The 27,043-nt window shown below is 34.3% G+C and overlaps 1 protein-coding gene across 37 annotated transcripts in view; it reads right to left on the bottom strand.

The window, feature by feature from the left end:
• Window positions 1-27,043, bottom strand: part of Slo (calcium-activated potassium channel slo) — a 152,704-nt gene that overhangs the window by 86,792 nt on the left and 38,869 nt on the right. For 29 of the 37 annotated variants that reach the window (XM_076796155.1, XM_076796119.1, XM_076796128.1 and 26 more), the window contains exons 3-6: window positions 26,336-26,432; window positions 24,841-25,104; window positions 23,924-24,091; window positions 9,906-9,997 (exon numbers count right to left, since the gene is read on the bottom strand). In XM_076796155.1, coding sequence (XP_076652270.1) covers window positions 9,906-9,997; window positions 23,924-24,091; window positions 24,841-25,104; window positions 26,336-26,432 — 621 coding nt within the window. The remainder of the gene's footprint in view (window positions 1-9,905; window positions 9,998-23,923; window positions 24,092-24,840; window positions 25,105-26,335; window positions 26,433-27,043) is intronic. The other 8 variants (XM_076796152.1, XM_076796120.1, XM_076796134.1 and 5 more) reach the window with 1 other exon arrangement.

Below are 27,043 nucleotides of genomic sequence, written 5' to 3'. Positions count from 1 at the left end.
TCTATATACAGTAGCAAAATATTAAAATAAGTAAGTAGACAGTAGTAAATAAGTAGTAAGTGTATCATATCGTAGAGTAAGTAAGTGATCGTTGTTTTCATGTATTAAAAATTATATACCCAATTTGACATGCAAAATTGTTTGTGCAACAGGGACGTGAACTTTTGGTTCCCCAGTGCACGCTACACGAGTGTTTTTTATACACCTATGGAACAGCGACCTCAATTATACATATTTTATCAAAGTGGAACTAGACAATATTATTGTATTTTATTCGTTATTTAATTGTGTTCTGGTTCTATTAGCATTATTAGTTTTCTTTTATCTCGTGCCTCGAGATTTCATAAAAATTGGAATAAATTATTATCAATGATATGATATAAACATGTATCATGCAGTGATCATAAGAAGATGGCCGATTATATTACCTATGTCGCCTCGAGTCGTACGTAATACTGCTATTGCCTGAATCGATCACATTCACTGTCTACCGTAAGACAGAAGTTGCCAAGGAGAAACGTCGAAACAGAGTGAGATGAAAGGGTACAAACGATGACACAAAACGACTATCTACATTGTCGAAAACCAAATTCGCATTTCGATAACTAACAGCCGTTTCGAATAGATTTTAGTGCACTGGGCACAACTGCGAATGTCATTCTCTTTATCCGTCACAGTTTTTGAAAAATTTGAACGCGTCAAAAACCGATGTGGTCGACTTTCATTCACGGAACGTATAACAATCTTTGCATCAGTTTTGGACCAAAATTATGTCGTTACGTTTCACGTCATGACGAATACAGGTCGCGACAATAACGTGGCGATGATGATCGACCATTACTTTATATTGGTCACAACAGTAAAGCGTGATCGCAATACTGATGCAACGCATAGTGGAAAGACAACCTAAGTTGCATTGCAATTTCGTTTCAATTCACCACGGATACGAAAAATCTATTCCTATGCAGCCCGGCTAGCACCTAAAGATGTGATCCCTGGAAAGAATTAGGGGAAGCCAAGCGACCTAGTCCCCTTGCCCCGATGCCGCTCAGTTTATAGGCGCTCGGCAACTTACGATCACTGAATAATACATATGGACGTACGTGCCTTGAATACATAGTAACACATTATAAAATGCCAGAAAATTCCAATGGTTTCTTGTCGCGTCCAACACGATTAATAAACGACAATTTACCGTAATTATATATAAATGTAATTCATGATGCGATTGCTTCGGAATTGTGGGGTAAAGAAAGGCTTTACCTTGAATCGGACCGATTAGCTTGAATCGAATCGGACATCATGAATGAGTCGATTATTTAAGCGGACTAATCTTCGGTTTGGTCGCAATTAAATGTCAATCCGACCGAATCGAATACGTTCGAAGACCCACCATTATCTATACCTGTTTAATTAAAATATTAAAAATAACAAAGAAAATATGAATTAATTGATCGTATATTTCTTGTAAAGTAATTATTCGTATAAAAATCCTAATTTTATTAAACCTACAAAATTTTTAATTTAGTGTATTTTAATAGTGTAACAGTTTTTCTATTGTTTGAATTACGCGTCTTATGAATTTGTTGCTTCTAAATTAAAACGAGTGTATTTACGTGAATTATCGATAATGTGGGACGCCACTTTGATCGACGTATTTTTAAAATTTCCCGTCTTTGAATGTAGAGGTCATAGCAAGCTCTCCCGTTAACTCGGTCGGTATTGCAGATGAAAGTTTCAAACCCATTTTTAACTCTGTCGGTGTTGTAGATGGTGTTCCACGAAATCCCATGTGTTTGTTAATCTACTCCCGCATCTCGTCAATGGCTAAACCAGCCGTGACGGTAAGGAAGAGAGTAACTTTATCCTCAAATCAAGTTGCTGACGATACAAACGATTGAATTACTCGCGTACGACTAATGTTTTATCGAGATCACTCGCTTCACTCATTGGAGACCCGATTCTTAACCATCTTGTACCGATGCTGCCACCCTTAGACGCAGTTCTACCAACCTTCGTGCTGGAAGAATATCCATCGGGTTAGGGAGCTCGTTAGTATGTATATCAGAAAAATTGGATTTTGGATCTGGAAGTAACACGTTGGCCGTGGATAAGTCGAGAATTTCGATTGGAAGAGGACGCTGACTTCAATGAAAATGGGAGAGGTACCAACTGTCTTTGATAACTGGCAAAGCTTCCTGATTGTGATCTGATTCGAATTGTTTGGACAATTTGATTGCATTTTTTATCCATTTAATTAAATGGATGAAACTAGAACTACTACTTTCCATGAAAACGTGTTTTACTGGACTTGTGATAAAAAAATGTTTGCTAACACTGTTTAGCATATACTCAAATCTTTAACTCTGAGTAAATGTTTCTAATAGATCGTGAAATAAATACAAATCTGCAGGGTTTTTAGTTCTTATGTTTAGTTTACCAGAAAATATTTACTTCCAAAAAGACGCAAATTTGCAACTTTAATCGTCTTTCGCCGTAACAGAATAGGCTATTCCAGACCAAGTGATCACATGTCACATGTTTATAAAATTTTGAAAAATTGTAACGTGCTATTTTATTACACGAACTAATCTCTATAAATTCAGCATATAAATTATCTTCGAAAAATTGATCAAGAGTATTAATCCGAAATAACACAACAGTTGACTTGGGTTGAAAATTAATTTAGGAAGAAAATCATTATAACTTTTGAAATTAAACTGTGTGTTTTGTGTAAACCTTTTATATCTAGGATTCCAATCATTAATTTGATATTTAGGTGATGTTTGCACACATGACGGAATGTGCGCCGATAAATGAAAAATATAATTTTTTTATATTATGAAGGGTTAATCGCGTTTGATAATAAACTTTTTCACCAGCAAATTTTATAACGATGATATTTTGTTTATTAGCCATTACATGAATGATGTCATCACAAGTGTAATAAAACGATAGGCTTTTTTAAAATTAAAAGCATCGTTTACAACAATTTCAAAAGTGTGATACAACGTGTTACATTACGTGTTTAATTCGATTCAGATCTCGCTCAGAAATCACTCAATTAACTCAAAAATCTCTCGTCCGAGTTCCTAACCTACAAACTTACTTATCAGTGATGATAACATTCGACACACTGAACACACACAAAGGCACTTGCACTCAGGAAAGTAGAAAAAAAGCTGACAAATCTAATAAAAGAAAATTCATTCTATTATGTGTACTAATCGCTATGTTGAATAATTATTGTAAATTATTACAAATTGTTTGATCGAGTCGACCTGGAATTATAGGAAGTAGAACATTGTACCGCACGTGCCTCCATTTTTGCAATCATTGACCAAAATCACCATGTTAACCTCGGAACCAAACACATTTTTTCTCGGTAACTACAAGGGCTATGAATAGAACTAAAGAGAACAAAATTATCCTATTTCGTAAGAACAATTTGCTAATGTACGTCAATTTATTATATTTGAATAATTTTTCGAAAAACAAATGCAAACACCAGGTATACAAAATGTTTCATTTCCGATCTTGCGTGACCTTGAAGTCATTATGTTGCATGTTCCGTATTGAATTAACAAATTCGCGGTTTGTCTTTGTTTTTCGAACAATTTTAACGTTTTTAAAAATTTGCGTACGTTACCGTGTTGTTTAGATAAAATAGAGTCATTTGTTTCTCTGGCCCTTTTTAAATATACTTATCATTTACGAGGAAAAATGCGAAAACGTTAGGTAAAACGCGACGCTCTGACACAGTGCCGTTAGTTAGGGTAAATCGACTCGCGGTTACAGTGCGGTGTTCCTTCGTGAAAAACGGGCATGCAGGCACTATTGTATAGCGCATAGTGTGGTCAACGTTTCTGCGGTGACGTCATTGGCCGCCAAGGGTGCTCATATGCAAATCGAAACGTAACTGTGTTGCCATATGTGGAGATGTGGTGGAAAATAAACGAAATCTGGAACGATTGTCGTGGGATTTAAAAAAAAAATCGGATGTGACGTACTGCACACGAAATTAGAAAATGGTGTTCAGCCGCCACTTTGCTTTTCTCGAATTTGTTTATGAAAGACAAATCATTTTACCACTTCTATCTTTTCTCACAAATTTTCATTGGTACATTTCAATTTTTATTTCGGAAACTATTTGTCCGATTGACTTGATTCTCTTTTTATTTGAATCAAAAAGGTTTGGACCATTATGTAGGAAGTTGTTCTTATCATCAAAAAATTAATTATAATACTGAAAATTAATGAAGAGTCTCTTAGAAATCAAATTTATCAAATAAGATTTAGTTTATTATCTACAGTATTGCAAAGTTAATTTTTCAGTACAAAAAAAGCGTTCTGATGAACCAAATTTCATTGATTAAAATAAAAGAAGAGTCCATTTTATGACACAAATAAATGTCGAAGTAAAAATTCAAATGTACATACAAAAGTTAGAAAATGGTCTGTATTTTATAAAAAAAAATAAAAAATGAGCAAAATAATGACTTAGACCTCTCTAATTTCGATGGTGTTATGCTATAGCATGTGTTATATTGAAAAAGCTGTACGAATTGTAATCGATTTAAAATTATTTATTAAAAATATTTGTATGACGCACATATCCCTATAGTCCACGCAAAACTGAATACCTTGTGTTTGAAAAGTTTCACAAAATTTTGCCCGTGTCAAAAGTTGCAGCACTCCAAAGCATAAGGCATAAGCAAAACTTTAAAAAGCGCTCCAAACAAAAGTTGGTCAGTTTTGCAAGGGCTCCTTGAAAATGTCAAAAATTATTAAGAAAGTCCGTGAAACCACACTTTCATACAGCCTTGTATTAATCGCTTGAATATTCGTTTAACTCGAGAATGTTTTCTGTTGTACAGGAAGCACTTGACGAATTTGTCAAGCACCGAAGAGGAAAAAGTGTACCAAACAATACGTAATCCAACATTTGAATTTGCGAAATAGAAAACGTATCAAATGAAGTTCTGAAAATACATTCTATCGTGGGTACTATAGAGATAAAGGGAGAAGCAAAGTGAAAGTAGCTGCGCTTGCACTATCTCCGAGAAAACCAAAATGGTGGATCCACGCATGGAGATCACACATTCGTCTAGTTTCAAATTACTATTGTTCTCATAAACCGTAAGTATAATGAACAAATGGAAAAGGGAAAATTGGTACAGCTTTTCTTTTTAATAAGAAGTCCCACCTAATTCTAGCACCTTAAGTGTCTCACTTATTCTTGATAATAAGAAATGGTGTCGGAAGGAAGTACGTTTAGCTTTAGAGAGGCAAATATTATGGTAATATTTTCGGTCACATAATCTCAAGATACTTGTGGCTAAATCTTACATCTTTCAGACTCTATAAGACTTTCAGATTCAGGTATCTTAGGATTAATTAAGTAATCAATGATTATTAATATAAATTAATTAATAAGTAAATGACCGGAACGACATGGTTATTAGATCACTGGATTTGTCTTTTTATAATTTTTTTATTATTGTATTCTTATATTTTATGAACTAACAGGAATATTAATCTATTTTCTTATCATCTGTATAATATTAACATCGATGATCTCGCAATCTCGAAAAGCATGGCCTTGAAAACAACAATATTATCTATGACGTTTTTTTCCTATCGTCAATAATAATCGAAATACTTCAGGTGCAGAGGTTAAAAATTTTTCCCATGCATGGATCCAGTGATACTAATGAGCTTTGAGTGTCAAAAATATTTGATGTAATGTAATTGAACGTACGCTATAGGTAGCAGACTAAAGTGGCAAATCGTGCGATACTCTGTGATACAGTGTGACCTTGATCTAAGAGATCCTCAAGAATTCTCGGCAGGTCATAGATCAGCCATAACTATACCTACGAGTGCTATTGCTCTGGAAGACAGTTCAAAATTTCTCCTTGCTTTAATTGAAAATAATGATTATTATTAATAACAGTGATGATCTTGTACAAATCTTGATTAATTAGTAATCACCGCGGTGTAACCGCAACGAAATATGACAATCGATCCTTATTATCTCCATGATTTATCTGGATCAGAATCCTATCGATCATATACAGATCATGCATAGAATTCATTAATTTATCATTATTTAGATATTTATTAATCAATTTTGTTTGGTAATGAAATGTGTAATGACATCGTGGTACGGTAAAAGATCCAAGGTACTTAACAAGCAATACTGTTACTGTTAACGAACAATTTTTTTCAAAAACAGTAATAGTCTACGAAATAATAGTGAATACTTATAAATTTGGATGCATTGAACACGAATTTTATAGTCGTATTTGTTTATGCTTTTTAGCTTCTGAGATATTTAATTTTGAAGAAATAAACAATTGTTAATTTGAGAAGTCATAACTGTGTGATTAATCTTTGATTGAAATTATTCCTTAAATTCTCTAAAGTATATATACCTTATTTTTGTAACATTGTAAATACTTAAATAATCGAATACTTAAAAAATCCAGTTCTTTATGAGAAGGTAGCAATTTAGAACTTATGAAGATAACTAAAACTGTTTGGGTTATAAACGTAGAAATTTTAATATCAATTTTTAGAAAAAATTATGACTCGAACAATATTAAAGGTATCAAGAACGGCAAACGACATTTAATACGTAAGACTGTGAATATTGATTAAACAAATACTATTTTATGTTTGAATTTGTAGATTTACTGAAGAAGTAAAACGAAGTAAGAATTACTTTTTCATATTTCATTGTTTTAAAAAATTCTATATCCAATATTCTAATATTTCAAAAATTTTCAATATCCAATATTCTGTTCTAATATTTAAAAAATGTTCATTAATCCAATAACAAATTTCAATCTTACAATCTTTATACTCTAGCATTCCTAATTTTTGGGACATTTAATTTTCAAGAAAAAGTAAGTTTTGCGATATTGAAAATTGATTGCGCCCTAAATGCAAAAGCTGTATGAATATTTGTTCTATAAAAGTAAAAGTAAAACGGTCAATGCAAACACTAAATGGAAATTGAACAAAGTTATATATTTTAAATTGTTACGTATTAAACTAACTAAACTTTCTTTTTTTTTTTATTTTACAAGCTATAATTACAAAAATATATATACATAATTGACGAAAGGAAGTATAATATAACAATGATGTTAAAACATACATGTTATTTTTATTTTTACTTAATATGAACTAATTTTAAATTTTATATCCACACTATGGTAAAGTTCTAAGAAACTTCCTTACATCATTTTACTAGTTTTATTTGTTAAAATTTATACTCTTATGGTTTTAGATTTTTCAAGTGTAATAATTTCTTAAAATTTTCGGAGATCAATAAACATTGGATCTTTTACCGCAATAGGTAAAAGAAAAGAAAAGAAAACAACCAAATATTCATAATAACGTACTTTCACGTGAATACCGTTCGTTTTCCTGTTAATCGCTCAATTCTATATTTTTACTTATCTGGTCGACTGTTAATATTCATTCAAACTGATTGTGAGTGAACTAATTATTAATAATTACTAACGTACTATGATCAAACCATATCTGTTAAAATGTTCTAATCATTTCTAAATAAACTCTCAATCCATCGTTATACTAACATATTAAATCACTAACAATGACTTCAACATTTCTCACTCATTTTAAACTACTGCATTCCTAGTTTTACAGTGGGGGAAATTCTTTCATTATTGTCCCTCGAAAATCTCGTGTTTTGTAATCCTCAATAAACTCAGAATTTGAATTACTTACAATTATTTAGAAAATATTGTAACTAATACAATAGTACTGTTAATTTCGTGGTAAATCATTCTATAGAAAATTTTTTATTGCTCAATTTTTGCATAATTTTGAATCTAGAATTATTAAATAGATGACATTTATGCTATCAAAAAAATTTTAATTGAATCCCTATGGTGTTATTTATTGTATAGTGGTAATTGGCCAAGGTCGTGATTTTGAATACATTATTAATCGAATAAGTTTTTTTAATAGTGTATACAAATCCTCAAATACGTCTACAACCTTTGTTTGCTACATTTTTCTCATTTGGATATTGTTTATGAAAAACATAAAACAAAATAAGCATTATTTATAAAAGTGATAAGAAGAAAGAAAAAATGTTTGCTTCAATTGTAAGAGCCAGGGATGGAAATTCATTTCTTCACCCAACAATTTGATAAGTCCTTGTTTTGTATTTTTAATATAATCATATATTTGGCAGTATTTAATAAATTATAATTTTGGATTCATAAGTATCCATTCTCAACCATACTAATCCAGACCCAATAATAGGTACATACAAAGTCCGAGAGTTAAATTAGAGAAACATTACATAAAGACGGAAAGAATAAAAAAATAATTCCTCATTTTGTTAAAGATTTTCGAGGGAATGATGTTATTGATTGTGTAATGTGCATGTATTTGTTGGACTGTAGCTCCGTTACCCGTGAACCTGTAGAAACATTTAATTGTTCCACTTCTCGCGTCTCATTCTATACAAGGTGTCAAAAAAGAAATGGTCACTCGTACTAGAAGTAATTCACCACAATACATTGCATGCTTTTTAACAATGTTTACAACAATGAAAATTATATTTTGTTTAACGTCTTCATGGTCTACTCGTCAAAAGGTAAAAATTTGCGAAGAAAAAGTACAAGAAGTAAAAGAAGAAATGTACTGTTTCCTCAGAATGAACGGTTAAAGTTTGCAGAACTATGAAGAATCCGAATTGGGAGTGACGTGGTCAGTGACCTGGAGAGGACTGCAAAAACTATGATCAGTAATCTGTTAAGAGCGGTGGGAAGTGCGGTAAGTCAACTGATGAAGACAATGGAATATACAAGTAATCTCTAGTAGGGCAACTCAAAGCACGGTCTGTGACTTCTAGAGAAAGTAGTGGGAGTATGGTCAGTGACCTGATAAGAACAGTGAAAACTACACTCGATAATCTCTTGTGGTTGACAGCAAGAAGTCAAGTAACTTCTAACTTTGTCAGTAACTTCTTGTAAAAACAGCGAGAAATACAGTCGGTCAACACTAGTTGTTGTTGCTTAAAAACAAACTTTAACATTAACTGAACACACAAGTTATGATCAGATAATGTGCTTGTTGCACATTCATAAGTCTAACGTAACTTCCAATAGGAATAATGAGATGTACTATCAGTGATCTCTGGAGGAACCAGCTAAAGATAAGGTCGGTGACCTGGTGAAAGCACTGAAAAGTACTGTCGGCATTTTCCAACGAAAGTAGCAGAAGGTACGGTCAGTGACCTCTAGCGAAGACAGTGAGGAGTACGGTTATTGACGTGTTGAGAACAGTTGACACTGCAATCGATCATCTCTAGTGGGGATAGTTAGTAGTACAGTCAGTGACCTGGAGGGGACACCGCGGTCAGTGACCAGGTGCAGATCGACAAGAAGGTTTCACATGCAATCTTTGAAAACTGCAACCGCTAATTCTGAGCAAATGGTTTATTTTCGGTACACGGTTCCTCGACAACTTATTACCTTCTCAACGAGTAGAAAATGTTAACGAAAAGCAACTATAAACTTTCGTTGGTATAAACAATTCTTCTCCCTTTTCCTATGAAAATTCATGCAACATTTTGCGCACATTTGAACCCCTAGCATTGATGACCACTGCTTCCTATTCAACCCGTACACTCGCACGCATAAATCTGTTACTTTGCACGTTGTGTTTGTGTGTGTGTAACGCGCGTGTACCTCGCGAGTGTCGTCGACAGATACAGGGTTACAAAGTATATGTATACATAGTATGTAAATATATACATATATAAAGAGAGATAGATAGATATGTATAAAAAATGAAAGTAATAAAAGTTAATATAGGCAAAGTAGAGACAGGATTGAAAGATGTAATTTTTATAATACCTCTTTCCGTGTTCCCGCTTGTATTCGCCGCTGTACTTGGACCTACTGCCTACGAGCTCTATTATCTCGGGTATGCTACTAGCAAAAATTGCCTGCAAATAGAAATCATAACTGCAAAACACTATGCGACTACGGACCGTTCGGAAACAAACTGGCTCGTCTACGGTACAGTTGGAATTTTCGAGTTTTCCTTGGCTCGCGCACGGATCCGTTTGGACCCTCGGATATCTGTCGCCAGTTCAACAAAATCGGAGAAAGGGAAGGGATAATAAAAGAGACATAGCGGTTCGGGAGCAACGACCTACGTTTGTTTTTTCTTCTAATTTTCCTATCGTATCGTTTCGTTTTTCCTTTTCGTTTTTGTTTTTCTTTTTCGGTGCTTCCTTGAGAACTGTATCTAATCCCTGCGTCGTTACGTTTATACCAGTTATATCAGAAATGTGACTATAGCCCTCGATCGATACACTTTTACGAGGACTGCGAAAATTTGAGTTCGTAATTAGGTTCTTTTAATGGCCGCGATCTTTCATCGAAATTCGCTGCCATGCACACCCCTGCTATAAGTTTTAGAACATCTGGTGGCACTAGGGACATTTTGGTCAATTTTAAGCAACTTGTGCTGGTTTTTGTGTTTAATTTTTCGTGTCTAAAATTTTTAATAAACTTTAAGAAATTTTTAAGAAATATTTAAATCTGTATTTGACGATATTTTAATATAAATTACAATATAATACTGACAAGGGAAAATCCGCAAAATTTAGAAAATTATGAATCATTGGGTATATGTAGAAAATATATAGATACGTTTTATGCAATTTTTGTAATTCATATATTTTTAAAATTAACCCCCAATAATTCAACTTGCAAACTCGAAGAGATAGAGAACCACTTTCCAGACAAAAGTTGCTTGGTTTAATGGAATCTGTCAAATGTAAAAAATTGTTTAAACATTTAGAGAAAAATTTGTAAACATTAATATTAATTCAACTGAAAATGAAATTTCTTTTCATATTTTATATATTTTAGTTGAATAATTTTATACAAAATCGCTTTTATAGTCTCGGTAATGCTAAAACTGATAATTTTAAATCCTTCATTTTGACAGTAGTTCCAGTGTTACTACACTAGAATGACTGAAAAGCACATAATCACCGTAACATTTTCAATTTCATGGTAATAAACACAGAAATAGTCAGTAAAAATTTTGAAAATTTGATCTAAAACTAATTAAACGAAGAAATATTCTATAAGAGAAATATTCTCTTGTAAGAGAATTTTCGAAGAATTATCGAGTGTTCTAAAACTTATGGTGGGGATGTACGATGCATTCGACACCGGAAATGTTAGTGAAGCGATGTTGCAAAGAGATTTCTAGACTCACATTCACAGCTATATTTTATAACAGATCAATTTTAGAATGATAATGAATAGAATTCATTGAAAGTAGTAAGTATAACCACAAGGAAAAAAGCGTTTTCAAAATTTCCAGATGAATTTAGTCAGACTTAGTATCGTAGATCTGCTAATGCAAAGTGAGAAAAACATTAAACTCGATGGTACGATCGAACTCGATGTTAGTTAGTAGAGTGCAGTGGCAAGCAAGTTAATAGATCTTTAAGCAGTCGTAACACCAAGAAGAGTATATAGAAGTCAGAAATTCATTTGTGCTATTTCTTTCTTGCACTTTTTTGTTTGACAGAGTATTAAACAATTCCGTTATTTCTATTTAAAATACTGTAAAAACAAGAAGCACTGGAATTATGTCTAATCAAGCGCATTCGAATGAAAATTTATATTTCTGTACTACAAATGACTCGCTTTTCCCGTTTAGAATCGATTTTTATAGTTGCACGTATCAGATTTATAATGTTAATCGAATGACTATATTTTTTATACAAATATACTTTCTTATTAATCTTTAATTCCTTTTTATAAATTTTAGTAATATTCACACACATTCGATTTTCTCTTATTAATTTTATTATTATTAATTTGTGTAAATCTATATATTAGTAATCGTTATAATAATAAAGTACTTTTTATATACAGAACTATCGATCTAACTTCAGTACACTAACTTCAGAATACTCTCAACCATAATGGCCACCATCTGCGGATTTTTGATGTATTTTAAGAACCAAAGTTACTCCCTTGTGAGTCACTAAACTATCAAGGAACCGGTGACTAACATTCGCCGAAATATTATACTAAATCAGTGGAACGGAATCATCTTTGACTCGGTGGTTATTACTAGACTGCGAATTGGATATACATACTGAGCGTTTCAAAATACAATACGCTTCAATACTTTTCAAATCTTATTTTCTATAGTACCGACAATTTTATAATATTTTTATTTACGACAGTTTCCTTTAATTTTTCTCGTCAATAATTTCTATAATTTTCGATTATTTTTTACTTTCATAATTTTAGGTTACTGTTATTGTTTATACTTTTATAGGAAACATATACATAATAATACGTGTCATTTGTAGTACTAAAATAAAAATTGGCATTCCGTTTGAGTAAACATAACTTTCACGTTAACGTTTGCATAGAATAATATGTCTTACTTACTTTAGGCCATTTTTATTCGTTATTCGTAAACAATACAACAAAATTTCATTTTAATACCCTGCATAATATTCTATGAACAGAGTGTCTTGGAAAAGAACTGACTTACTTTGGTAGAGTTTATTACAATTTCTAATTATAATTTTTTTGAATTAGTAATTTGATGAAATTATAATACCTCATTAAAATTCTTGTTATTTCATAAATGGAGATATTGTACACAAAATTTACACACGTTTTAGAATTCTTTATATCCTATTTATAAAATAAAAAATCTTTGATCATAAATATTCGAAAAGTACAAGTTTTGTGAAAAATTTTTTTCATATTTCTCAAATTAATTTTTTCGATTATAATTATTATATTAAAAAATGAATGTAGATTTTAGTTAACATTTAATGACACTACCAATCAATACCTAATGTGATTTTCTGTTTCATAATTTGGAGTATCAATGTTGACAGACATGTCAGTATCTTGTTTCCACTATTTTGCATTACCACGAATTTTTGCATATAAAAATTCGCGTCGATTCTTTTCCAGGACACTTGCTCCATTTCCCTGTATACGAAAATAGTTAATAAACGTAGTTAGTCGATGAGACGATGTAGGAAACGTGATGAGACTGAAGGAAAAATGACAACGAAGGCGTAGGTGCGTTTAAAGTTACATTGACGGCAGAAGAAAAACACAGAGAGGAGGAGAAACGGGCAGAGAATTATGTGGTTCGGTCATTAAAAGCGAAGAACGGAAATTAAGAAGGCTTTGAGCAGTCCATTTCGACTAACGTTAAGAAACGAAGCATTCTAACACATCTAGAAGGACAAACATTGTTCTTCGTGCAGATTTGGGCCGAAACGGACCCCTAAATCGAGGCTGAAAATATAGTACCAGGCATTGCGCAGAAAACTGTCAATATTCTATGCTGTATCTAGGTGTAGCTTTTCTATTGTGTTGTTGGTACTTGAAAAGGGCTGCAGCAAGGAAAGCGTTTAATGCAAGTATGTTCAACTTGTGGCTCCAAGGGCCAAGAGGGACACTAGAGAGTATCATGGCCACGCCCCTTTGGGACGTTCTACACAATAGGGGCATCATGACCACGCCCATTTCGGACATTGTACACAATAAAGGCATCATGGCCATTGGGGCATTTGTGGCATTCTATACAGAAGGGGCACCCTTACTTTTCATTTTCTGCATATAGGAGTAACGAAACTACACCTTTACAATGTCCTCTGCATAAAGTGAAAACTAAACCACGCCCATGTTGTGGATACAGAGGAGAGAGAACGATAACTCTGCACAGAGGGACAAACGTAATATGGCCCCTCAGTATACTCTACACGGAAAGCAAGCAAGGTAGACTGTTTTACACCAACACTTTGAGAAGACTTTCAAAGAAATTCAGCTTTTTCGAGAGTATTCTAAACTAGGTGTGGTCGCAGACTGATATATCTTCCCGATTAGTATAAATTAATTACAGTCATGAAATGCCCTGTGGGGCATTGGCCTGACTCTATAGAAGTTAAATCCACTTAATGAAATTATTTGTGCCATAAATTAGTTGTGGTTGTAAAATGCTCTCTAGAGCATTGGTCTTGCTCCGTGGAAATTGAGAGGACCCAAAACATGCCCACTTACAGTTAATATATTCTATACAAATACAAGGATAGTCTTTGCAATATCAGTATCTTGCTAACTTCAATTGCCCCGAAAATAGTACTGTCTAGCCACGCCTACCCTAAACTACCACATTCTGTCGATGATCGTTGCTCAGTTACTATTCACGCTCTTGGAGTATGATCGTGTGCGTGGAGGGGCGGGGGGAGGGAAGTACAGTCTAGGCGCTACCGTCATAGGGCGTGGCCTGATAACTTCAGTTTGGCTCCGGATTTCATTTAAGAGCCCATGAAGCCACAGTTGAACATCCCTGATCTAATGCAACTACCGCAATACTACGAAAGTCAACAACCCACTGTAAACAGTTCGCAACAATTTTGTTACTGGATCCCAGAAATGATGGATCCGCGTTTCATAGTGCTCCCTTCAATTTTGAGTCTTGTAATGTATCATCCACAGATATACACTCTCTTGCTATTGTTAGACATGTCAGGCAACTAAAGACACTGCGATTAAATAAAATCATAATACAAAGAAGTGTAGTAGGAGGAACTGTTTTTTTGTACAGAACCGTTCTGCACTGTTTTATCAATTTGAAAATACGTGTTTCGAGGTCGCCGTGAATTTGATTTTTGTATAGAGTGTCTCCAAACAAATGAACGTCGAAGAGAAAATAATAATGTACTTAATACAGTATTCCTTTTGCAAATCTATAATATATTAACTGTAGATTATAAAGATTTTGTGAGCAATTTTATATTGCAAAGATCAGTTGTCATATTTGAACAGTTAAAAAATCCAAATATATTTTTTCAGATGTATGTGTATTGATTTAACTTGAATTCGATAGCTTGAAATATAAATATAAAGTTTTTGTATATAGATTTGCAATTAAATTATTGCTTCTTTTATTTAGGGACACCCTATACACATCGTAAGCAGACGAGATTTAGAAATAAAATTTCTATCTTTGACTCTAAGATACTTATCAAGAAACTTTTCTGATAAACTTATATTGAAATTCTAGAACTTTATTGACAAGAGAATATCGTTGTCAAGTGCATTAAACACAACAAGTATAATATTTCTTATATTATGAAACATTAAATATCGCGTAAAGGTTAAATTTGATTAATACTATTTCTTGTAGTTTTCAAAGAGAAAAATTGTGTTAATGGCGATATGAAAATTTAAATAAAATATGTAAAAACTGTGTGGTACTAAAACACATAAGATGTTTACAGCTAATAAAAAAATTTGAATTCAACGTACAACTTTTTAATATCTTATTATAATTATAATAATTATAAAATATATAATACTATAATTTTAAAATGTATTCAAAGACTAAGACAAAATGAAATAAACAATAAATTATAAATAGCAGTAGAAAATATATATAAATATACCCCTAACGAATTTAAACAAAATATACTAATATTGTTACAAATAAAATACATTAAATGAAATATTTGTTTTTCTATATATACTATGATACAAAATGTGTATAAAAAAATGGAACAAAATATGAAATTGTTATAATTGAAATATATTCAATAAAACATGTAGCATATATTGTATCATCATAATATAATAATATAATTAAAATGTATAGCATTCAGAATGAAGCAAGATATAATTATATTATTATAATTAAAGTATATTAAGTCGAATATGTTATGTGTGTTATAATATATCCTGGCAATATAAGAATATAATTCAAAAGAAAAGTGTAACAAATATCCGTTTAATATTGAGAAAGGAAATCGTGTACTTTGAAAAATATGGGCCGTCTCGATGAGATCGAAAAAATCGTAGAAACAGCCATTACCAAAACATACTCTACGCGTAATCAACGATTTATAAGAAAAAGAAAAATAGATTCGCGTATTCCTTCTACTTCGGCAGGGCAGTTATTCAGTCAACACACATCAAGCTCGAGGTCAGGTCATCGTTTCGAGGTTAGGGTTACAGAAGTCTCGAGAAACGGCTCGGAACGGCAACGGTCCGAGACAAAACCAAGAATGAAAGCGGCCATACGTGTGAGTGTGTAAAATGGGGGCGGGGTTAGCAGCATGTTAGCGTTCGCAGAGAAAACAGACAGACATACAGATAGAATGAACAGTCAGAAATATCAAGCTCGCACAGACACCAACAACCGTTACGGTTAAAAATCGTCAGACTTCGTGCTATTATTTTTCTCAGTAATGTCTTTTGATTTTTTTCAAAATCAAGATTTAAAAAAAGTTCTTTGGGACTCAAGGGCCTTGGGGCCCTCTAGCGCAGAGGTCGGTTAGTTGTTGCGAGGTCAGTATGCTAAAGAAGCATACGTGAAGTATGGTAAATGGCAGATAATGAGCGCACAGACGAGGTATAGCCGTAGACCAATCGCCTATTTGTTTAACCGACTTCGAAAAAGAGCAGAATGTTCAATTTGATCGGTATGTATTTTGTTTGTTTTTTTTTTTTTATTTAACACGTTCTTGGAGTTCCAGGGTTCCGTTAGCATTTTCGTGTCGCACTTGTTACCGGCAATTTATGAATTTATTTGCGAGTTCACCGAATTTACAAACTCTATTGTCATAAACGAACGCCCTTTTAAGATACAAAGGAAAACAATCTAGGAAATTTTAACGTACAAAACGGCCTGCTTAAATTGACCCACTTTCATATTTTTTAAATGGTTAATGATACCTCAAAATGTTTAAAGAAAATGTTAAATGACTTCAAGGAGCACATTGTCTGAAAGATTACTCTTTACTTTAGAAGCACAATGTTGCCGCATTATATTCGTACAAAAATCATTCAAACGATTTCTTTCCTGCTTTTGGGAGATGTCTAAAGGAAGAAGCCAGACTGCTTCTTAATCTAAAGCATACAATTTTCAATCGTGCATAATTTCATTAAACGATCATATGAATATTCGTCGAGTTGCGCGAACTGTTTCACATGTTACTTTGGCCACTATGGCAAAAATATTAGGCAAACAGGCAAAAATGTTGCTTAGTGTAACTGAATGTATAATCGAAGAAAACTGAAAGCCGAATCGAAAAGAAACGTTACCATAAATAATAGATTACGTACACGCATTAATGACATTTTAGTAAAACTATATAAAACATGAATAAAAAGATCTACATATTTTCATTCAAATATACTGTTCCTCCATATATCAAACGTATATACGCAAGTAGCAGTATTATGATTACTTTATGTTTATGTTAAAAATATTATGACTGAGATTAATTTAATTGACATCAACTGAAATTGTTAAAATATCGCGAACTCTTATTAAAATTTAAATCTTAAAACGCGTTAAGCATTCATAGTAAAAATGAAGTATACGTATACTCGGTTCTTGCTGATACCCCTACATTCATGAATTATCGGTAACGTCGGTCGCGACACTAAAATGGTAAAGTGGTCTTTAAAATCCCTTGATTTTTAGACACAAAACCCCATAAGATGCGACATCTGTAGGGATCTTTTAAGTCTGTGCTACCCCTATCTAGAGGGTTAACAAAATCACTGTCTTCCGTCCCATATGGTAATTAGTCTATTCCCATGCCTCGTCTGCGATGAGCGTGACGAGATTTCGTGGAGAGCGAACACAGAAAACAGACAGTAGACAGATATGAGGTTGAGAGACGTGTCGTTTAGAATACAATGAAGATCATACTCAGCCATTTTCTCTGTCTTGTTAATGTCAGCGATAGTCAGTGTCGCGGCTGCAACAGAATCTGACTCACATTATTGCCAATATGGCGTCGATTACCTGATTACGCGAGTCTCCGCGAGAGAGTAGCGGGTTTCACGGGATCAAGGCTTGGCGGAGACGGTCTACTAGCGAGGCTGTACCGAGATTACTCAAGGTTTCTACCCGAAAGTCGTTCTTTTGCACGTAGACGATTCCAAAGCGTTGAAAGGCGGGACTGAGGGAGTTAGGCAGAGGATATAAAAAGGATGATCGATATTATTGCTAGATTAATTATAAAAAATTAGGTCACTTTCCATTTTATTTGGAAGTTTAGTTTTTTAGAGATTTGATTTGAGGATTTTTGGTTTCTGCATTCTAGATTTCTAGAGTTCTAGATTTGAGGTTAGTACAATAATTAAAATTTATAATGTATAAGAAAAATCGACCAATTTTGAATGAAATATTGTCGATGCTTAACCATTATAGCTTGTAACATTGAGAGGAAATTGACGGCGATGTGCTTGAGTTCATTTCAAAGGGCGAAAACCATATCTCCAAAATCAAAAGTGTAGAAAAAGACTAACAAAGTGGAGTTTTTACTCTTTAGGTGATTTCTCGATCATCTTCCACGGAGTTACAACGAGTCAAACATCAACAATATTCTCCCCCCCCCCCCCCATACCCAATCGATCAATTCCTCAATTTTGATCATCAGAGTAAAGTAAAGTAAACAAAAATTCCTAAAGTAGCTCTGGAAATATTTCCGCTAATTTTCTTCAGAGATTTCCCAATTATTTTATTTTAAAAATGATCCTCAAAACATCAGAGAAAATAAAAATGTATCTTCCTACATCCTCGTTCCCGCAACGTCCAAAATTCCCTCAGAATTTGTCTCCAAATCAAACCTCATTTTTCCTCATTCATCACCGAATGTATGAACAGGGGACACTCAAATTACCGATCATCCCCTCTATCTTTCGGCTCACAGAAGCCTAACCCCCGCGACCCGACACGCTCCGGGAGTCGTCCACCTGTTTAACTGAATTTTTTACGGTCGTAAGGCCGAAAATCGCGTTCGACGTGTTCGTAACCTGTCTCGCGCAGCGCCCGATCGCAAAGAGCCAAAAAAAGTGGGGCGGCTTGGGCGATTCTGTGCCATCTTGAACAATGACCTGGCGTGAGTGGGCGCTGAACGAAAGCCAGCTCCCCGGAAGCCTGCGCAGTCAAGAGACATCATACAGGAAAAAAAGAACTGCGAGCGACTACGTGTGTCACGGGAAAGTCTCTTCTTCTAATCACCTTGCCCCGAGATACTTTGAAGCGCAAGGTGCAGTCGCGATCCGCATTGATAGACCTTTCATGTGCTTCTTTTCTCGTTTTTTTTTCTGCGTTCTTTTCTCTTTCCCCTTATTTGTTCGCGTTTTGCTTTACGACAGAGTGAGGCGTGTAGGTACGAGGACGATAGAAGCTCGCCGTCGGAGCCGGTTGTCGGCGTTTCGTGTCGTTTCAATATTCTCTCGCTATAGTTACTTCATCCGCCAAAAGGTACAATCGTTTTTGCAATTTTAGAGATTCCAAAATTAATTTAGAATAAAACAGACGATTTATTGTCATCTTCATTTGTTCGAGCTGATATCAATGAGCATTATCATGCAGTATCGTAACCATGGTCATATGCGGTCGCCAAACGTGGTCATTTGTAATCAATCACCATGGACACTCGCAATTGCTGAAAGTCTTTGGCAATGCCTTTGTTAATTCGCGGTCACTGACCGTGGTTATTCGCGGTCACTGACCTTGGTTATTCGCGGTCACTGACCATGGTCATTTGAGGAGGCTGTATGTTACTGGCAATTACCTTGATCACTTGTGGTTAGTGTAAATTATGGTAAATAACTTTGATCATTCGTATTGCACTGAAAGTCGTGGGTAATGACTGGACTGCGGATCTCTATGCAAAATAAAAATTTTCCAAGCCAATTGTAAGAAACAGAAGTTAAATAAATATGCATTTTCTCTAATTTGGCAAGTCGAAAATAATATAACGATATCATTCAATTTTTCTAATGTCTTTATAGTTTTATATTTGACCAGTTCATTTTTGTTAGAAACATATAGAATCCGCAGAGTAGTGATGACCATATTACTTCGAAGTTACTAACCGTAATCATTCACAGTCACCATAGGCTACTTTGCGAGGTTCATTTCACAAGCTTTTATATTATTGGGCGCCAAAATTTATTTTTGTGGGCCATCTCATAGGCTACGCTGTAAATTTTATTTTTTGGCGTGAAGTTATAGACTAGTAAACTTGTGGGGATAATTTTGTACATTTGTGATGATTATAAATTTCTGAAATAATTGTACGAGTTCAAATCCAAGATGAAAAGCACTGTGTAACTGTTACTACTGCATTAGCCCAACAAACTGTACAACCACGATCAGCTAATCGTATAAAACGAGATTTAGGATGGACACGGCCCATTAATCCCGTGTTCGTGCCCGAGTGAAAACGAAAACGGAAACGAGGGTGGCCTAACCGCACGAAACACTAGTCCAGCTCCGACTACGGCCACACATAGAGGTATAGGCATAAGGCACAGGTAGCCAGTATCGCTATAGAAAACTTCTAAACTCCAACTCGGCGTTCGGTTCACGTCGGAATGTATCTCATCGGTTTTTCGTTTTCCATTCTTATCTTTCGACTGTCTTTTCCCGTTTTCCTTTTGTTTCGCGTCTCGGGAGCAAGACACGGGACACGGTCCAAACTGGCGTGCAGGTGGGCCAACCTGCTTAAGCCGATGGAGAAGTGTTTTGCTATATTTTCTTTCTTTTTTCTGTTTTCTTTTTCTTTTTTTTTTCGTTTCATTTTTTCTCTTTTCGGTTTTTCTCTCGTGGCATGTACCAAGTATATGCGATTTTTGGGGATTAGGACACAAAGTTTGAACAGATACGAGTCTCAACAGATTTAAAGAGAGGTGTAAAGCTGGCTCGGTGACCATAGAAGGCTTTTTTCACCGTTTTGGGCCTCGACGCTTTGAGAAGACTCGACTCGTGTGCTTGTTCTTTGGATTGTATTTTCTGAGATGTTGATTAGTCGTGCGATAAAGGGGAGAAAATTTGTTTGGTCTCTATAAGAGCGCGTTGGTCATTTCGTTTCTCATATGATTATTTAGCAATTACTTTTTAATTTTGTGAATAATGCTTTTTATTTTATTAAACTGGCAAGAATTTTCGTAGGATTAGTAAATTTGCAGTATCAAAACAATTTTGGATTTTACATTCTATTTATGTCCCACGCGACGTTTGCTTCATATGTTTAAGTAAGTATTTCGTAATTATTTCGAAAACGAATTGAAATATAGTATCATTAATGCCGCGTATGTATATGAATATGGAACCTACGGCGCGCTTGCCTGTGTTACTAAAAGAGGGGCGCACGCCGGAAGGTTAATCAACATGGACAATATCGGAAAACACGTTTGCAAATTATAGAAATATTCATTGATTCATAAATGTAAATATTTTTACACGTGTGTTTATTTTATATCTTACACCACACGTGCAACCATTTATATTTTCATATTCATCTCTGCTAATTATATATAGACAGATTTCTGGTAACATTAAAATTAGATTAAAAAGTAGCAATTAAATTTTAATACATTGATTTCTATTAAATTGACAACTGTTTTCCTGGCGAAAATTTCCAGTGTGAACGTTATTAGCCTTGACAATTAATTTATTTATTAATTTGTATTTTTCTCGAATATTTCCAGTGTGAATTCTATTACTCTTAAAAATTGATCATTCTTTACGCCCGCTTCTGGGTCCCAACTGACCCGGGCATCGCACGTCAACATCCCATAGAATATTTCCCGAACCAGGAGTATGAAAATTGAAAAAATTGGTCTCCACGAGTGAAAATAGACTCGAGCATCGTATATTAGAATGAAACGAGTCGAGTCTTTGTTCGTCGAGGCGTATAACAACAGTACACGGCCATAGTGTACCCGCGTAAGGTTTGTCGAGTCTGCCATGTTCCAACGAGTGACGGTACATGTGCATCTCGAACGAAAGTAGCAGTTCCCGTCGGTAAAACAGCGTGAACTACGGTGGTGGAATCTCTCTGTTACGCTAATGACATTCATAGACAAATGTTACGCTAGACGTGGCCACGTTTAAACGGCGATGCTCAGGCTCGGGGGAAAAGAAAACGTGGCTCCCTCGCCTCGATTAACATCGAGGCGAATAATCGAATCGAATCGCGTTGCTCGGCCGAGTGTTAGGCCGCGATCGATAACACGGTACACATGCTCGCGTATGCACGCACACACGCGCACGGACATGCTTGTCGCAGACACTGCGCATCGTCGTTCAAATGAAGCGATCGATTCCACGACGAATGACACTGTCCTCTGGCAGAAAAAATTCATCGAGTCCCATGGCTGACGCAACGTTTACTTAACGAACCTTACACCCAACAACTGTTCCTCAAAAGCTTTACAAATGCGAAGACTGTGCTGCCAACAATTGCAACAATTTGGATTTTAGTACCTTTGTAGACCAGTTTGAACTTTTGTAGACATTGTTCAATAAATCAGGACGCCGAGGAACATAAGAAATAGAACGATTAGTTTCACCTAACAAATTTTCCATGACCTCGAAGTTTCGTAAAAAGTAACAAGATTCTAAGAAAAGTCCTGAACGTATACTTTGTCAAAAATCTATTTGTCCGACAGTCAATAAAAATACTTCTAATCATAAGTTTTTGGTCAATGTTAGACGATATTTTCTGTACATATACAAATATATTTTTAAAAAAGCAATAATGTGAATAAAATTGTATATTGTTGGAAAGCTTGATTTTTGTGATTTTTTTTTTAATTACAGCTCTCAGTCAGTGACGCATAATACAAATTTTTACTTCGTCTCTTTTTTGACCTTGAGGCTCAATCAAACAAAATTATGTACGAACTTACGTTCGACCTACAGGACTATCAATGTGCAAAATGTAAAGGTTATTAGATGCTGATAATTTCAGAGGGGACTTTGCAAAATTGTCAAAGTTTAATTTATTTCTATAGAAAAAAAAAATTGAAAATACAATGAACAAGAATCAAAGTAAATGAGCAATTATCAGAAGAATTATTAAGGAAATTTTGCACACAGCCGTTGAGACTCTTTCCCACGAACCCAACCAATTTGTGACTTAATTACCTCAAAACAATCCGTCCAACAAAAATCCCCAAAAATCCCCAAAAATCCCTAGCATAAAGAACCAGAGGACACTGTGCATTCGAAATGCTCACCGTCTTGTGTGTTTTGGGGAAGAGTAATTCTCTTGTTCATCGCTCACCTTGCCAATTTCATCTACAGACGTATTATTAGTACAGCTCTAAAGAACAAACAGACTAACAAACTTCGGAGTACCTCAAAACAAACCAGCAATGTGTGTTGCCAAAAAATCAACTATCCAAAATTTCAAGCAAAAAGAACATCGAAACGAAATATTCACAGTGCCCATTAAACGATACTTTATTACCGATAAATTAACAATAAACGTTTCGTCGCGTTTTGCACTAACAATACGACCATTGACAAGGCTGCGATCATGACAATTCTACTCTAACGAACTCTGCGACCTTGAAATTCCAATTCGCATTCATTATTAATTTTTATTTCATCTTATTATACCAATTTTTGCTTTCTTTTGAATTGCGCCAATTGTTGTAGTAAGTTGAAAGATTTTAGAATAGTTTCGGTCAATTTTACAGTCTTATCACATCGTGGCAAAATTACAAAAATATACAAAAATTCTTTTTGGGGTGATAAAATTGAAAATTGAGCTTGAAGCGCAGAGTCCGGTGTGTCTCGGGGAAAAAACGAAATTGCCTGTTCGAACGATTATTGGATACAAGAAAACCAAGAAGGTTCATTGTTTTGCCCAGGCCATTCTGTCTTTCGCGCGAGATTCCTATAGTGATCTACAAAGGGCGGTTTATATTTCTTTGGTAATTGGTAGATATATATATCAATATATATGTTATCTAGATATGTATATTTATATATATATCGATACTTGTTAGCTATATAGAAAACAAAGGATGATAGAAAGAAGGCTTACCAAACCGACGAGTAGAAAAAATACTAGGAATGTTCGGCCGAGGATCGTCTGGCAGTAAACGTCGCCATATCCTACCGTGGACATCGTTACGATCAGAAAGTAAACGCAAGTCCAGTACGAGAGCTGTTGCGGGTTCGCGAACTCGAATGGGTCCCCTGAGTTTTCAAGCTGCGAACAATTAATAATAATTAATTCTCAAGTTAGCCTCACAAGTTATTTGTTTGACCGGTTGACGAGAGACAACTGTGCGAATTAGGGGGATGTTTCCTACATAGATTCAATTCGACGAACACAGTAAAGAATGATTCTGCGAGACTTCACTTGATAATAATTCGATCTTCACGCATTAGCGATACAAATTAATTCGTGCCTCCCAGATTCATTAACTACTTGTAAGATGGAATAAATACTGAGAAAGTGATGGAAATTATTTTTGAGAGCAGAATGCATTTGAACTGTTTGCAAACAATCTATAGATTCGCAAAGAAAAGTCTACAAATTAATTTGCACGTGTATCCAATAATCAATTTTCATATTCAAATAACTAAGTTTTAGATATTTTAATGCACCGATTGAAAATTAGGAAATGAGAAATCTAATTTTCAAATGATAGTCACATTTTGAACTTTGAGAATTGTTTGTGGGGTAACTACGAATGTTACATAAATCTTTCTTGCATGAAACTATGTAGTAGTTTGCAGAATACAACCGATGTATAATTTTGTAATATTGTAATCTGTACGATATGAAGAAACAAAAATTTTCATTTTGTACGAATATTTTCTTCATGACGAGTTTTTTTTTTGAAGATATGAACAATTACATTGATGGACACTTGGTTTGTTCGATCGAATAAGTTTTGTCAGTGGTAGTGGAGCGGTTGTACGATTTTAGTGGAATGATTCCTAATGTCTTACCAAATGAATGATGCCAGCAGCTGTCAACCAGACGGAGATGAAGATTGATACGAGTTGGGCGAGACGAATGGAGCTCGATGTCTTTAGAATGTTTAAGTACTGGAGGATGTCAGGGACCGTCATCAGTCGTAGGGCTCGGAGGAACCTCAGTCCGATCCACGTCCGATCGAGGTATATCGACACGAAGGACGGTGGTATCGTAAAGTAGTCCACGAACGAATACATCTCCAGCATGAACCACAGCTTGTCACTGGCGGCGATAAACTGTCGGACAGAAACGAAAATTATTTTCGTTTATCTCCTATTGTCAACCAAAACACAATTTTTATTTGCCTCCGACTATCAACCAAAATACAGATTATTCTCGTTTGCCTCCGATTGTCAACCGAAACACAAATTATTGGCAAGTGTGCAGGGATCGATGGTGGAGAAGATGATTCTACATGAGAAAATAAGTCTAAAATGCGCAATCAATTTTTTTCATTTGAGGCTTCGTTTCCGAGAAAATCGACTTTGAAAATCCGCAGAGTACGCGGGCCTAGGGTCTGTAAGTAGAATTGGTTGGTCATGATCAGACACGTCAGACGATTCCTATCTAGTAGTACGGGTGTTCGCCGAGTTTCAAACTCGATTTTCTCGAAAATTAGGCGGTTTTCTTTATTCTATATTTTCGACTTATTTTCCCATGTAGAACCACCACCCCCGTGGTTCTGTATATACTGGGACACTCGGTGTAACCATTGGAGAATATTACAGGCATACAATATATGTGAATTTCAGTCTTCTTTTAAGAAATTATGAACGACACGGTTGATATGAGATAAAATAGAAAAATCAGTTTTTGGTTGTTTTTACTATTTAATTGCATGCGAAAATTCTGAAATAATGTGACACACAGTAGCCATGTGGAAACACATATTAACAAGTTTTGCCAACGATTGGATATTCCTGTTGTAAAAAGTAAAAAAAGGAAAGAAAATAGCAGAACGTGAAAAATTAAAAAAAAAAAGGATAATTGTTTAGAGAAGTTTAAAAACGCCATTATTTATATTTTTATCGTGGTTGCATATTATTACATGTATGATCTCCGAAATTTTATCGAATATCTTTTGTTTGTCAATCCTAGTCACAAAAAATTAAAAAAAGAACACAAACTCCAAAAAGTTTAACATAATACAGCTTACTCATAGAAGTTAAGAGCTACAAAATTTATATTTTGACGGTAGCGATATATTGTCATAAGTTCTTGATTCCTTTCAGAGTTTTTGGCGAGATGCAATGTAGTTTAAAAAATAAATTTTAAGAAACAATCTTTTTCAATTTCTTTTAATCATTTATATTTTTAATGACCAGAATTCTCAAATTAAAAAACTGAGACGTTTATTTTTAAAAGCATATGCCAGGGAATTTAATATGTGCTAGATTTTTTTCAGGATTTCCGCATGCGTTGAGATAAGTGCAAGAACAATTATATGGTAAAACTGTTGACACTTACGCGTATAAAAAAGTAGAGCATAAAAAATATATTGAAAGCTAAGTCTATCTGCTGAGTAATGTTGTCGTTCCACGTTTGGCAACGTTCCACCTCTTCGCTGTAACAAAAATGATGATATACCGTTAATTATTCCGGATATTAATTAATTAATTAATTAATTACGTGTTACTTTTATAAAACCAATGAAAATAACATGTTCGTATAATAGTAGCGTTAGCACATTTCTTAAAAGAAGAATATAAATAAATAACGAAAATATCTAGTAACTATAGCATTATTATGATAGCTTTAATTGTAAACGCATACTACGAATTTTTATGCACGTGAAGTATATATGTATATACATATTATACATAATATGTATATGTATGCTTCTCTATATATTGACAAAAATATTTATACATATAATAGAATGTAATATAAAACACTATTTCGAATATCAATATATTATTAAAATATTCCTGAAATATGTAATCGATTCAAATTGAATTTTCTCTTATTGCAGCCACTATTAAAGGAAACAGTAATTAGTTAGTTAATTTTCCTACATTCCTACCGGTAACAGTCTCTTGCATTTTCTTATTAGACTCGCAAACTCGCAGACTTTTCTCCAATTCGCAGATTACAAAGAAATGTAGAACGTCAAGCTTTTATAGATCTCGCGGTATATTTTTTTTATTTCGTGAATAGCACGGATCGATGAGAACA

The sequence above is a fragment of the Halictus rubicundus genome, chromosome 11 (assembly GCF_050948215.1).
Source record: "Halictus rubicundus isolate RS-2024b chromosome 11, iyHalRubi1_principal, whole genome shotgun sequence".
Taxonomy (NCBI): Eukaryota; Metazoa; Arthropoda; class Insecta; order Hymenoptera; family Halictidae; genus Halictus; species Halictus rubicundus.
The sequence above is the reverse complement of the archived record's forward strand: the minus strand, read 5'-3'. Positions and strand labels throughout refer to the sequence as shown.